The sequence below is a fragment of the Lasioglossum baleicum genome, chromosome 13 (assembly GCF_051020765.1).
Source record: "Lasioglossum baleicum chromosome 13, iyLasBale1, whole genome shotgun sequence".
Lineage (NCBI taxonomy): Eukaryota > Metazoa > Arthropoda > Insecta > Hymenoptera > Halictidae > Lasioglossum > Lasioglossum baleicum.
In genome coordinates this window covers 7,891,899-7,907,299 of record NC_134941.1, presented here as the reverse complement: position 1 = coordinate 7,907,299, position 15,401 = coordinate 7,891,899, and the positions used below count along the sequence as shown (strand labels likewise).

Sequence of the window (15,401 nt, the reverse complement as noted above, 5' to 3'; positions counted from 1 at the left end):
GGGGTGTTATTTATTGAGGATAATATAAGACGAAAATTATGAATCTTTTCATTTTTCTGTCCCACCAATAGTAACACGCATAAGTCAAATCAAGTGGTAGATCGTGCGCCGCTATTGGTCGATTTGCATTGCTAATAATTTAAAAACAAAGCGGTATACAGAATTAGTGTACAAGAATTATAATGTATAAAACAGTAGTATATTTCATTTTGTTGCCTTATAATGTACGTATTTTTTACATATCTATTTACAATTACATATTTCACTGCTATGAAATAAGTCAATCTTGTAGTTTATATGTATAATGATTCGAAATCAGAAATTTTCTAGCATTACTGTACATTAGACTACAAAATGTTGTAATAAAAATCTCGTATATATAATAGTATTATTTATAATACTATCGTAGTTATACTTAATTATCAAGAGAAACACCACAATCCAACATCGTTATATCTACATTCTGTATCACTATCACATAATCTTTGTCCGGTACTTGTAGCAAGTATTGCTAACCTTTTATTTAAACTTACACCATTCATACAATCACAATATAACTTCACGTCATGTGAAAAATTAAGATTTGTATAACTCGTATTTTCAAGTAAATCCCATACGGTATAGTTTCCATCTGTACCACCTAAATAGCATAAATATTATCATTAGTAAATAATAACTAGACAGTGGATCTTTATGCAAAATATATAAAACATATTTGCATTGTTTGCAAGACACAGGTAGCAAATAAAAAAATTTTTCATCTTTTAATTATCTCATTAAACTGAAAGTGATACACTGAACGTCTTTAAATCTTTTTAATATGATATGCATAAAATCCAGTCTAATAATAACAATTTTCAATATAATTATTTGCTCACATACCTGAAATTATTTGTTTGCCATCAGGCGTAATGTCAAACTGTATTCTCTGATTTGTATCAGATTGACGTCCTTGAAGAGAGTAAAGTACAGTACCAGGATTACGAAGATCCCAACATAAAAATTCATTACTACGTCTAACAGCTGAAAATAATTTTGTACCGCAGGGACTAAATTCAATTTGTGTTACACCATTTCCAGTTTTAAACGAACATAATGGTCCGTTTTTATATAAACCTACAATTGAAACAAGTAAATGGAAATAATAAGCTACAATGTATGGATTATCTAGTATTAGAGTGTTCCAATTTATTTGTAGTACTCACCGATGCATTTAGCATATGTACCAAAAGCAACTAGTCCAGGCATGATTGGATTCTCTCTAATACAGGAAACTAATCCGCTAACATTTGGAAATTCTTTCTTAAACTGAATAGTGTTTATTTGACGACCTGGACGTTCTACATCAAAAAGTCTCAAAGCATTTTTAAAACCAGCCCATACTTCTTTTGCAGAATCAATAAACTGGACGCTAATTGCTGCTTCTACTTCGTCAACTCTGGCATAATAAAACAATACATATTAGAATATATCCTCCTAAATTATCCTCTTAAATAGAGATTAAAATCATTCGTAGTACTAACTGATTGTAAGCCCTATAAGTTGCTCGTAATTCACCATTGAAAGCATCCCATAAGTGTATCGGGCTTTCTCTACTAGTACTTAAGAAACAACATGTCGCAGGATCCCAAGAATTCATGTAAGGATACCAACAAGTATCATATATAAGGCCTCCTTCTTTTATGGTTAATACTGCTGTGATTTCCATAGGTGTTAGCTCAGATGGAATAACATTCTCTGTTATACTCTTAAATGTATCATTATATAGTTTATGAGGTATTTCATATATTCTGTTTCTAAAATCCTCTGAGGATACTAGTAAACATGTTCCGTCAGGTGACCACTGACAACCTTTTGTAAAATTTTCACATGATTCAGTTGGTTCATAGTCTTTGGTGGCTTTGCATAACTGCTTCGCTGGATTATCCCAGTTATAACAAAGACTATAAATATTTACACCTTGTGACACTTCTACTTCCATATTGCTGTCTTCAACATTTTCTAAGTTTTCATTAGTGGATTTTTCTTGTAATTCTTCAACGTTATTTTTTTCTATTAACTTTTCATTTAATGTTTCATTTATTTCTAAATCTTGCTTCTCTATTGTATTTATTTCCTCTTGCGATGGTTCCTCAGGCATCAATGAATTTGACTACAATACAAATGATAAATTAAAATATATTATACCGCAATAAACGTCATTTCTTCTCTGGTGAAATGAAAACATTCATTTTGTAAGTGTTTAATATATTGAAACACTTACCACAGGTGGATCAAGGGTCTCAGCCACATTTTCTGTTGCTTGAAAATTTTCCATAATTATCCTACGATAATGACTTCTATCAATTATTATAACATGTGAGTTACTTGAAAAACTACTATTCTTCCGATTTATTGATATTTCAACACATTTTTCAGTTAATATATTAACTTTTAAGATGGTTACAATTTACAATCACAATACTGCTAAGATGTAATAGGTTAGATTGACAAATACACAAAAACACAATATAAAATCAAGATTAAATTGTTATATTATTTTTACTATTCTGAAATGATGTTATGCATTTTGAAATTTATTATAAAATACAATATGTACATTGTTTATTGTTATTTTATTTTTGTGTTGTTAGGTTGGTGCCAAGTGGTGGCAAGCTTTTATTGTTTTCAATATTGGCCATTGTGTGTACATTTAAATTTCAAACAGCAGGCTGTTTTCTACTTTTTTTAAATACAATTAATTAAATAGATGGGCTACAGCGGTTCCACTTCGCAGTATTTGAGTTATTGTTATGGAAAAAGCGGTATTTTGTTAATCCTTTTTGTAGATGTAGATAATTTCGTCAAATATGTACATTGTTGCTTCTGCGTTGGCGATTGGCGATACAAATAAGAGACCTTGTACCTTCTTTGGACTGACCTCCCATTTGAAACCATGGATTTACCTACGTTTCTACCTACCTACCTACCTAAATACCTACCTACCTAGCGGATTTAGGATACAATAGCCTGCAGCAATCATCTGCACCTGGTGGTCGTTGTTGGGGGTAGGTACTGCAGGCAAGGTCATTTTTCCTTGCGCGCGAAGGAAAATTCCTGTATTTCTGGAAAATACATTTGCAACGACTGGTTTTGACTTTCTCTCGAGAAAGGGCAAGCGAGATTCGAACTCGCGTGCCTCACAACTTTGGATGTGGGGAAGTCCTAACCCCCATAAATGTGTCTGCATAATTTATCTTCTATTCGTAGCACATATAATTGGAGAATACTCTTGCAACAATTTTAATACAGTAGGACTTCGATTAACCGGATCCAAACAATTTATTTTGGAATATAATGTACATTTTAATTATTTTCCTTAGGTCTTGATTACCCATCGGGCCTTAATTTATCCGGCCTGTTTGTCTCCCGATCAAGCCGGTTAATCGAGGTCCTACTGTACTATGTATTAGTCTGTATATTTTTCCACAAAAATACCACATATGTGTTGTACCGGTTGTACGTTTATAACATTGTACAATATTATTCTTTATTCTATATTTTCTTAAAGAAAGTTGGCATGATCATTAAACTTAATACATATTAGCCAATAAATACATTCCTTATAGATTTTCTTGTTACTTAAAAATTAATATGTATTTAAATAAATTGATATTTGTCGTGAATATATTTATAATTTTATGTAGTTGTATTTTTTATGATAGCAGTAGCAATATTGCCTTTTTTTACTGTTTTTTCTATTTAAAAAATTAAATTTTATTACATCATACCAGAGAGGAAGTATAATATATCAACCTAAAATAATTTAAGAAATTTTTACACCAATTTAAGATAGCAGAAAACGTCTTTTAAACAGGCTAGTAGTAGACGGTCGAAGTTTAACAGCCTTTTACGGGTGCATTCTGTGCCATTTGTGATTAAGTCCGGGAAACTTTCCCGGTACCTGTCCCCACTACTTCTAGAATTACTATGCACTCTCTCTCTCTCTCTCTCTCTCTCTCTCTCTCTCTCTCTCTCTCTCTGTGCCCTTTTTCTTTGTACTCTAAGCTGCGAGTAGGTAACCAACGCAGACCTTCGGGTAAAACTCGAAACTCTGTTTCGCAGAATATCTTTGTAAGCCGTCTAAGGAAACGAATATACTCTGTGTGCATTCTTTAAAATGTAGTTTCAAACGGAACTTGAACGACGCTTTCCAATTGTGAAACATTTTCACAACGATGTAATCCCTCATTCTATTAAAATTATTTTTCAAAAATACTAAAGATACATTCGATATTTCTAAAAATTAAATTTATTTCAACAATAAAATTATTACACTATGACAACATTATATTTGATTTTATTTTACACGATGTAATCTGTATCTTTCGGATATAATATTATTCCTGTGTATCTTGATGGTGCATAGAAATACAAACAATTAACTTTGCAATTTCATTTTTCAAAAAAAGTAGATGCAATTTAAAGCAGTGGACAGATTAAAAATATTTAGCAACATTAATGATTCGGTTTTAGCTTGTTAACATTATTAAACGGAGAAAGAAATTTTTACTTGGCTCCTCTTACTTGTAATTGAGGCAAACAATGTTTATTTTGCATAGAACGCCGCAGTCCAATTATATGCGTCGTTAATAACTATTGAAACAGAATGTAGAACATACAGTGTTTGTTCACGAGTGAAAAATTTGTTAAATTGACACGAAGAACGGATGAGGGTTGAAAAATCTACTAACATAAGTAACTACAACAATACAAAATGTAATCGCATTTTGTACAACGAATAAAAATTCCATCTGTGAATATTGGAATGCAGGAACGAACGTGAAAATCATGGTGGAAAACCGAGTTTCACGTTTTCCACAGCCTCGTGGTTATGGTTTCGTGTCCTGAGGGCGCACGCGCGCTTTGTATGGCGTCTGAGAAATATATAGGTAGCGAATAAGGGGAGGAAAATCGAGAAGAATGGTTGGGACGTCGCTGAACGACACCCCTGCACAGTGATCTATTTTAGTGACGTGAGTGCTTCCAAGGTCATCGCAGGAGCAAACTACCACGACGCCTCCACCCCGACGCCTACGCATGGTGTGTGGGTGTAGAAGGACGTACTGGTTAATTCAAAAATGATGTCACAGGATTCATAAATTCCGTTATTTCAAATCAAATTTTCCCAAGCAGTATTCATTAGTTTGCTCCATAGAAAATGCTCGATTTTTAACAGTAAACAAACATTTCCTCTAAATACAAACTTGAGCAAGAGCCATAGTAATCTACATACCAATTTCCCGATTATGGTAGAAATTTAGTTTTTTGGTTGTTCATGTTCTTTAATTACATCATTTACTAGTAGTTAATCGATCATTATAAAATAAAAATTTCCGAACTCAATTGCAAGAAATGGGAGAAAAACAAACTTCTTCTTTTAATAGCGTTTTTACAGGTCGAAAATGTTGTAACAATATTCTTAAAATCCTTCTGTTCCAGATACTCTTTCTCTTGATTTCAATGTAATAAAAATTCGAGTGGGTGCTTTAATATTATAATTACAAATGGAAACCTGAGATTTTCTCTCGAATGTTATTGGAGGATTACGTTTTTTAGTCTCCTGTACATTTCAATTTTGCACATTTGCGCGTGCGCACATATTCTGCAAACACGGATTATTCAACGATTCTATCCGTTCCCCGATGTATCCGCCTACTTTTACGCCTACGCCTAAGTAACCGTGTAACGCCTACGCACCGTCCCACACCTTACGTTTTGCAAAAATTTCGGAAACGTGACGCAGTGCTGCAAATTAGTCCAGCTAGATGCGGACGACACAATGAATTTCCGGTTTTCCTTGTGTCCGAATATTAAATTCATTTACAGCAGATCTTTGTTTATACCTACAGTAAACGCTGTGTTACCTGAAGTTACCTTTAACATTTAAGGATTCCCGGGAGCAATATGCAAAATATCAAATCGTACCCAAGAGGAACGCAATTAAATGTAATTCAAATTCAAATAATTCAATCAAAATATGATGCTTAATATAAACGATTAAATTAGAGACTAGTTTAATTGCATTAATCCTGTCTGACAATATTGTAGAATATATACAAGTAAACATTTATGATTTTTAAATTACTTTTAATTTACAATTATTTTTGTATTATAAAAATGTTAGTGAATGAGCAGCTAATGTTGTAGTTTGCTTAATTATCACAGAAATGTTATATTTTTAAGACAATATGTTTCGACAAATTTTTTTCATCATAAACAATTTTACAACATTTCTGTCTTGCAGGATAATTCAGAAACGTAAAGGAATAATAATTTTAAACTTATGTCAATGTGTTTTACTATTCATTTAACAGTACAAGGTGCATTCGAAACTCATAAAAAAATATTTCACAACTTCAAATGTTGTTCTAATCCTTGGATTATACCAGCAACTATCATAACAAACTGCCATAACGAGTTGATATTTTTGCCTAAGATAGATTCGCGCACTGTAGAACGTTCTATTGTCAAAGGGAAAAACACGAGAAACGTGCGACAAAGCTCGCGAGAGAGGGCAAGCAGGATGCTTTCGATCGTTAAAGCACTACAGCGCCCGGACACGTGATTCCCATACCCAAGCCTCTCATTCATAAACTCGTGCCGCGTTAATTCTTCATACGTCAATTGATGTTTCTGGCACTAGTCTCGCTTTCTCATCGAAATCAGTCAATGACTCCGCTAATGAAGCGCAGGCCACAAAAATACACGATTTCACACAAGAAACATATTCAAAACACATCGAATACTCATTTCAATAAAATTCTGTTAACGAAAAATCTTTCATAGAATAATAATTAACAAATACTCCATCGTGTCACCTGGGCCACTGCAGGTAGCTAACAAAACGCTTGTAAAACCATCTACCCCCACGGTAGACCTGCTACTATTTTAGAAGGTCAAAGTTAAATCCTGCTACCCTAAAGTCTAGCTCCCTCTCCGCTGTAGGGTGTCTTATTTATCAAACCATTTATTGCGTGGGCATGTTAACGAACCTGATCGAAATGTTATAATACTAGAAAACGTGTAGAAACAAAAATGTGCAGAAAGTCAAATAGATTCATTGTGTCTAAACGTCTGATTTGATGGACAGTTGTGCCAGCAATGGGGTCCAGCACGCGACAACTGTGTACGATGGCATCGCACCTGTTCCTCGGAAGACGTGGAACCTGATTTGGCTGATCAACCCTACCTTGCTTGAAGGTCATCGTTGCTGGGATATAAATAAAAGTGGAGTGGCTGTATGACTGTGACAGTGTGGCTGGACTCGCATTGAGCGGTGGGCTCCATTCATGATTTCGCGGCGCAGGCGCCCTTTCACGTTCTCAGATAGAAAATTGTTCCTGGGTTGACTATGTAGATACTGGCTACGTTGCTACATGCATACGGTCACTCTCGAAGGTGGTGTGATCGAGCTCTCTACACCGGGGATGACTGAGGACCTCTAAGATTCATCTCGCAAGGTCCGAACGCACCGAGACTGTCTACGTACGCCGAAACGCATGTACGTATCCGCTGAACAGAAATTATTCATCGTGACAGTGACATATGTTGTAACAGTGGCTGTGATCGTGGCAGATGCATTCCAACCGAATTTTTCGTTTCATTGAACATCCTCATGAACGTCCTCCTATGCCAGAATATTGCACACAACTTTCTCTGCTCGATCATCTCCTGTAGAATTCATTCGGTATGTACATCCTCGTTAGGACCATCCTCCTTAGAAACGGTTAGAGAAGTGTACATTCGAATTTTCAGCTTTTAATACTTCACCGGAATTTATTATAGTGTATACGTATATTTGATTCACACAGTTGTACTCATTTTTTTTTCATTTGGCCTCCAAGTTAGGCGAATATATAGTAGCATTTTGAATTTGTTGATTCGGGGAAACAAAATTGGTGGTCGTTGAAGCTGGAAAATTGTTTTACTGTGTTCCTTCGTTGCAAAACGTTTTGATAAACTATTTGTTTCTGTTAATTAATGGGATTACATATTATTTACGCCGGTGGACGCCGCGCCGGAGAGAAGTTATAGCAGTAGATCAATTATACCGGAATTTCACAGCTTTATTTATTTATTGTCTTTTTAATATATTCGAAGGTAGTTTTTTCATTAGTGTTTTCGTTGTCAAAGCTCGAGTGATACAATGACGATTTTTTGAAAGTAAATCCACCTCTAGCACTATACACTCCGCATTTTTGTTTTAGTTTTGTTCTAAACAACGCTATAATTTTAAATATCTATTTAAAAGACAGACTTTACCAAAGAAAAGAGTAGTAAAATAATGATTTTTTTAAAAATGAGCCACGTATAGTGGCTCTAAATAAAATTGTGTACCGTGTCTTTATATTTAAATTTTATTATATTGTTTGCACTTTTAATGACTGGACATGCGAGCCTAAGGGTTGAACAATCTTTTGTACTAATCGTATTGAAAACGACACATGTATACACGTATATTGCTTATCTAAGTAAAAAAAATTAATATTATAAAGTATAATGCCTATTTAAATCGGCAATTTAAAAACGCCGAATCGCACTCGTGGGCGCGCAAAGGACTGATAAACAATTTTGGAATTGTTACCATTGCTGACGTAGTTGTTGTCGTAGGAATAGTAAATTCGTAGGCGGTGAACAGGGAGGGGTGGTTCAGAGAAATGTTAGCTCCTCGGGGGAGAGGGTAGTGCGGGGGTGTGAATCACCGATCCGAATGAGGGGTAAGAACGCATTCTCCCGATTGGTCGACGGTTCGGCGAGGAGAAAAGTGGAGGGGAGGGGTGTAAGGCTCCCGTTTCAACGAGACAGTCGGAGTCGAGTAGTCGAGCTCAAGAATTCAGTGGTGCCGATCGTGAAGCTTGACGCGTTCGACGAAATTCCGTTTTGACGAGCACGTGTCTTAGGCCAATGAAAATTCGGTGTTCGTCTAACCACCTTATCGGCATATGGACCTCCCTGTGATCGAGTAAAGAATTCATTCGCCGTCGTTAAAACTCAACGCATGATATTGTCGCCGTTTCCGAAAATCCTTATCGGACTGTTCGGAGCGTGTGTTTTTATAACGAAACCAATGATCATATTCCGAGGTTGACTCATCGTCGTGAAGGTATGTATTTTTTTTTAAATTGGTTAGAAGAAATGAGATTTACAAAGGAAATCGAAGATGTCCGATTTCTGTAAACGGGTACGTGCGATCGGATTTTCAACTTCGTATTTGATGTGTTTGCACGTACGAGTGACGGTGATATTATCGGTTTGAAAATTTGATCGTTATAGGTCAAATGTATGTTCGTTTACGTTACCGTATTTATGTCGTAAAATGTACTTCTCGGACGACATTGAAATTCGAACGAGAGGGAAAGTATCTACGCTGGCGCTGTTCAACAATAGTGAAAACGAAATTCGGAAACTTGATTCGCTTTCACAGTTGTTTCTCCAAGAGACGTTCGCCTTTCTTTAATACGTTTATCACTGCAAATAAATTTTCCAGCATCTATAAAGTCTAAATATTTGAAATGGAACTCGCCGAGAAATACATTCATAATCGTGAAGCTTCCTAACGGAAATATATACATAAGAATATATACAATAATAATAAAAAAATAAATTTAGTTATTACAGCTGTTTACTAGCACATATTTTTAGTTAAATACCATCACGGTGTATACATCTTTCATTCGATGGAGCATTACTATTAAATATTTCCATAAATCTGAGAAAATCTTTGTGAATACTAGGATATTTTGATATTGACTCATTTGGGGGTTGAAACGGAGTAAATAATTTTCGACCGTTCGTAAGAAATGAGTACATACTTAAAATGCTTCACGGGCGTGGAAAAATAAATTCTATTTCCACATGATGCTTTTACGCTAATTTAACAATTTAAAGAATAACACTATTCAATCGTTGTCCTAATTTAATAGAAATATCCCTCATACCTATTCTGTAAAAGAATATATTAAATTTTAAAGTACAAGTTACATTATATGTATTTAGCTAGCAGGTACCGAGTTTTCCCATTTAGAGAATTAATTCAATATTGTAATGGTGGTATTGGAGCGCTGGATTTTCTCCAAATGCTTGTTAATGTTAAAGTTTCCGCAGTTGCGCGTTACGGAGCATATCTATACGTATAACAGATAACAGATATTTCACTTTCTCTTTCTTTTTGACCCTCTGAGAGAATAGCAGGTCTAACCTTGGTCGCCATGGCGATTTCAAGGATAGCACCCTCTAACTGCTGCAGACCAGCTGCTGGAAAAACGAAAAGGGAAAAGTTTGCGGACTAGCATGTAGCGTTTCCATTCTCGTGAAGCCCCGGGCGGTAGGTACCGAACGTGATCTTGCATTTCCGAAATCTATACACAAGTTTCTGTGGCCTTTCATGCTTGAATTTTATGTAAATATTACTTCAGGTAAAAATTGGAGCTTTTCATAGTTCGCAGACATCATTTTTCCGTAAATTTTTCGTACTTGTTTTTACACGTACTAAAACTACTAGTTTTTTAAACTTAATTGCAATATATTTATATATATATTCCGTTTCATAAACGGAAAATGAGTTTTCCATTACAGTATTTACTGCAAAATCACTACAAACACGTATGAATACATCGTATACAAATTATTTCTCCATTGTATAAAAATATATGTGAAATTTCATGGTCATAAATTTTCGATCATAGAATTTACTTTAAAATCAAGTACAATAATTTTTCTGTTTCAATTGTTTCAACTTTAATACTTTTAATTATTTATTTATATTTATTATCCATTTAACCCACACAAATAATAAAAGATAATCAAAAATTTAAACACCACGCGTTGAAGTCATCAGGTAGAAAAATCTGCACGAGTCTTCCGGGGTTCGTTAATGTTTCTCGAGGGTGACTTTCTTAAATATTTCATCCAGGTCGTCGGCAAGCTCTTGCAAACAAATCTCCTCGACTCATTAATACAGGAAGTTGCCGTTGCCATTTCTACATTCCATAAAACAAATTGCAAAGACTTGGAACTGCAAAATAATTTACGAAATTAATTAATAAAGGAAGAGTATACTGTGTATATTCTTGCAAAAATGTTCGTTCCATCGTGTAATATGAACAATTTAAGAATTCTTCTTTCGTAAGTGGTCTATAAAGGTTCATAGTAACCAATGAGGTAACTCTAGTGGAGACTTAGGGTTGAAACGGGACTGAGACATTTTTTTTCGACTTCCGCATGTATGTATATGAATGAAGTTATGTCGAATTTCCTGTTATTGATTTCTGCAAGGTCCTACGAATGAAAGCCGGAACCCCATTTCTCCATCCCCGAAATGAAGGGGTATCACAGTTCTTCCCTACTCTGAACTTGCATGATGACCTTGAACCAGCTGTGTAGGGGTGTTCATCTTTGAAACTGGAACAGGGGGACACGCGTAAAATTTAAACTGCTTTACCGTTGACTTCCGATGAATGATTTCGAATTAATTCGTAATTGATACGATGAATTCTGAAAAGTTTGTTCATAATTCGAATCAATGTTCAAACTATAACTACGAGAATGTATATACTCGAATTTTTAATCAGATTATACATAAATCTATTAAATGGATTTCCCATGATCTGGATAATCGTAAAATCAAAGATTTGAGACCCGCTATTCTGACCGGACCTGTAGTTCTAGTGTTCAAATAACATAGGACATGATTATTGTAATTGCACTGCATTTTTAACCGGAAAACTGTTATTCTGCACAATGGACGAACGTGTTAAACATTTTTTAAATTCAACAGAACTTTCTACTAACTTCTTTTGGATGCAAACAGTATGATAAAATATCGTTTTGATCGTTTTGTTCCAGGTGAAAGCATTACGACGAGTTGGGATCTTAATATTGAATTTCTACACGGTTTTTAATTAGTCGTTTAATTCACGATGAACAATGGACAGAACTATCATCGCGATTCACATTTTATACAAGAACAGGATATAGATATGGTGTGGAAGGTATGGTAAAGAGTTGATCATAAATTGAAAAAATCTAATACAAATGTTGATTGCAGATGACAAACAGATACCCGTGGCAGTGTACCGGCTCCGGTAACTCGGACGCTAGTTCACCGGGTACCGCGTCCTCGGGAAGTAGCACGAATTCCCAGTGTTATGGTCAATCACCCGATGACCTCAGTGTTGATTCTTTGATTAACAGTCTACTGCAAGTTGTAAACGCTGATGCTTTTAACGGAGCGGCTTGTTCACAATTCCCGCACACAAGCAATTTCTTCAACAGATGCAAGGACTGTATCGATACAATTTGCGACTCGTGTCGCGCCGAATCTTTGGGTCCTGGCAAACACACGGTAAGCATACATCAACTTATCAAATTATCAAACTTAATAATTAACATGTATTAGGTTGTAAAGAAAGAAATGCTGGATTCTAGTTCCAATAAATATTTACCTTAATTTAATGAGTTACATATATGTAATTTTAAAGCTCGTTTTACTCTCTATTTAATTATGCTTTCGATATATTTAATTTTATTCAAATTTTTATTACATTATTAGACTTTTATTTCACGATGTCAAAACGCGATTTTCGCATTATTTTTTTCTACGAGTTCAAACTAGGCCGAAGTGCCGCTCAAGCGGCTCGGAATATCAACGAAGTATGGGGCGTAGGTAATAGTTTGAACTCATAGAAAAAAATAATGCGAAAATCGCGTTTTGACATCGTGAAATAAAATATGATTTAATAAAAATTTAAATAACGAATAATAAAAATTTGAACAAAATTAAATATCAAAAGCATAATTAAATAGAGCGTAAAAACAAGCTTTAAAATTACATATAATTTATTGGTATAAAATAGCAATTAAAACAAAGGAACAAAAATCCTGCATTTCTTTCTTTACAACCTAATAATTACTAGACTATAGATCTTTATGCAATTTTGACTACAAAGAGTATTTGAATTGATTGTTAAAATTATATTGTGTATCAATATAATAATAATGTAATAATATTGTGTATCAATTGTACATCAACAATAGATGAGCTATAGTTATTTAAATACCTCTTGCATTTGTTTATATAATATATGTATTGTTGTTTGCAGAATCAAGCGGACATTAGCCACGATGAGGATCACAATGCATTGCAAAATATGCTCTCCGAAATACCAAGTCCTCCGCTAATGAATGCGCCAAATCTATCATCTGCAGGATTTTTATTTTGCGATGTGCATCGCGATGGCCAAAAATTCTATTGTCAAACCTGCAGCAAACCCGTCTGTGGCGAATGTGGGATTCACCATCATCATGGCCACGTTACCGTCAATTTGATGGAGGCTGTCGAAGGTGCTGGAATGCAAGCTAATCAAGTATTGAAAGAGGCCAAACTTGGTATCACAGCTCTCAGAGAGGAACTGGATGCTGTACAAGTAAGATAATAGATAATTAAAAAGCATGCAAATTATCTCAACACTTCTGTTCGGTCTCAAGTCGTCAGCAATAGGTCGAAAAACTCGACGCGACGCGACTGTCCTAGAATCATTTGAGTGTCATCGGACACCACTTCGAGACCTGCTCGTCAGCGAACCCATTGACAGGGCGATCTTATACAAACAAATAGTTTAGTTCCGTATCGTTTTCCCATATCTTTCGCACCCAATTGATTGCATTCCGTAAACATAGTTTTACCAAAGCGCCCCTACTCTGACGACCAAAATGCACCACCCACTCACCAATAGAAATCATTTAGTCACCCCATACATACATACATTTTACATATTTACTTTGTGATTTAAATTAACTAGAAGGTGAAACTACAACTTTCTTCGTTTAGCTTCTCATATCCATGACCTTGTGTGACCTTGGATGACCATAGTTATACGAACAAAGGATTCCACGGGTCTCAATTACATTTCCTATGATTTTGACAATGATTGTAATCCTCGTTTGTAATCTAATAATGTACTTTTGCAGATAGCAGCTGAAATTTTGGAGCAGAAAGCTAGACAAGCGATTGCAGATGTAATGATGTGCATAAGAAGGGTGGCTGCAGCTTTAGAAACAAGAGAGAAGGAGTTGTTAGGTAAAATCGAGAAAGCTAGGGTTCTGAAATTCTCTGCGTTGAAAGCGAGAGACGAAGGACTCAGGCATGGATTATCTCGACTGTCACGCGCCGCTGAAAAATTAAACGAGGCAATGGAGTCTAAAACGCTTGCTAATAATCCGCTAAACTTGTTACTTACTAAGGACATGGCTTCTGCTGAGGTAGTTATTAACAAACTGACATCTAATCCGACAATAACAAAATTAACATCCTCTAACATGCTGCATGAGAAATGAATTTGTAATGCTTGTGCTGGACCATTCTTGGAAAGTGATTTGTTAGATTGCATATGTTGAATTATACGAGGAAATAAATCTTACTCCACTTTGTTGCAATTGGAGTAGAAAACTTTTATTTTCTGCAAAGATTCGCTGTCTAATGTTTGTAAATTCTTCGGATAAAATTATACTCAATTAATTATACTTGAGCAATCGTTGACCAATTAAAACAGAAAATTCTGTTTGCGTCATGAGTAGAGGCGTGCGAGAATGAGGATACTTGTACATGCATTTCACAAGTTCATGGCATTTCAGTCCATCGTTTTCATTAATTATAGGTTTTCCAGATCCGTCAAAGCCGGCAGTGTCTCCCCTCGCAAGAAGAAAATTGGATTTCTTTCAACGGCTTAGAAGGAAGTATACTGAACGCAGTTGCGAATTTAGGAGCAGTTGTAGTGAACAATCCGGGTCCCATAGGCGACCGGCGGCCAGTGAGAGGTCGAGGGAATTCGCCGCAGATATTCCTTAGACAAACAGCTAACATCAACTCCATTTCTCTACCTCGAGGAAGACCGGTTTCTTCGAATAACTTCCCGGTGACTGTTCGAATAAACCGTAATGCAGATTTGTTGGTAAAACCATTCAGAATTATTGGAAATGATGGCGATGGACGAGAGAATCTTTGTCGACCATGGGGCATAGCATGCGATAAAGAAGGTCACATAGTGGTCGCAGACAGGTCGAACAACCGGATTCAGATCTACCGACAGGACGGTGTTTTTGTGAGGAGATTCGGCAGTCCTGGCGCTGGACCAGGACAATTTGATCGCCCTGCTGGCGTTGCAGTCGACGGACGTCGACGTATAATTGTAGCTGATAAGGATAATCATCGTATACAGGTAATGATCATCGGCTGTATGTACACAAGCTCTTCTTAACCTCCTGTCGTAGTCAAATGTCTCAAAAACCAAAAGATTCTCGAGAGAAATGTTTCAGGCAAGTTAACCCTTAGGAGTCGAGTGGCGACTCAGTGTCACCACTAA

General features: G+C 35.6%; 2 protein-coding genes across 6 annotated transcripts in view; one reads left to right on the top strand and one right to left on the bottom strand.

The window, feature by feature from the left end:
• Positions 1 to 37: 37 nt before the first annotated feature.
• On the bottom strand, positions 38 to 2,984 carry Wdr79 (Telomerase Cajal body protein 1 homolog). The gene is made up of 5 exons (XM_076437623.1): positions 2,264 to 2,984; positions 1,524 to 2,152; positions 1,206 to 1,438; positions 883 to 1,116; positions 38 to 640 (listed from the first exon to the last, which is right to left on the bottom strand). The coding sequence occupies exons 1-5, from the start codon at positions 2,315 to 2,317 to the stop codon at positions 423 to 425; spliced, it is 1,368 nt and encodes a 455-aa protein (XP_076293738.1). The 5' UTR covers positions 2,318 to 2,984; the 3' UTR covers positions 38 to 422.
• Wech (tripartite motif containing 71 protein wech) overlaps positions 2,258 to 15,401 on the top strand; it is an 18,363-nt gene continuing 5,219 nt past the window's right edge. The window contains exons 1-7 of one of the 5 annotated variants that reach the window (XM_076437618.1): positions 2,258 to 2,358; positions 7,133 to 7,543; positions 11,887 to 12,032; positions 12,089 to 12,385; positions 13,143 to 13,466; positions 14,011 to 14,301; positions 14,697 to 15,257. In XM_076437618.1, the coding sequence (XP_076293733.1) occupies positions 11,961 to 12,032; positions 12,089 to 12,385; positions 13,143 to 13,466; positions 14,011 to 14,301; positions 14,697 to 15,257 (1,545 nt within the window). In that variant the 5' untranslated portion in view covers positions 2,258 to 2,358; positions 7,133 to 7,543; positions 11,887 to 11,960. The other 4 variants (XM_076437620.1, XM_076437619.1, XM_076437621.1 and 1 more) reach the window with 4 other exon arrangements.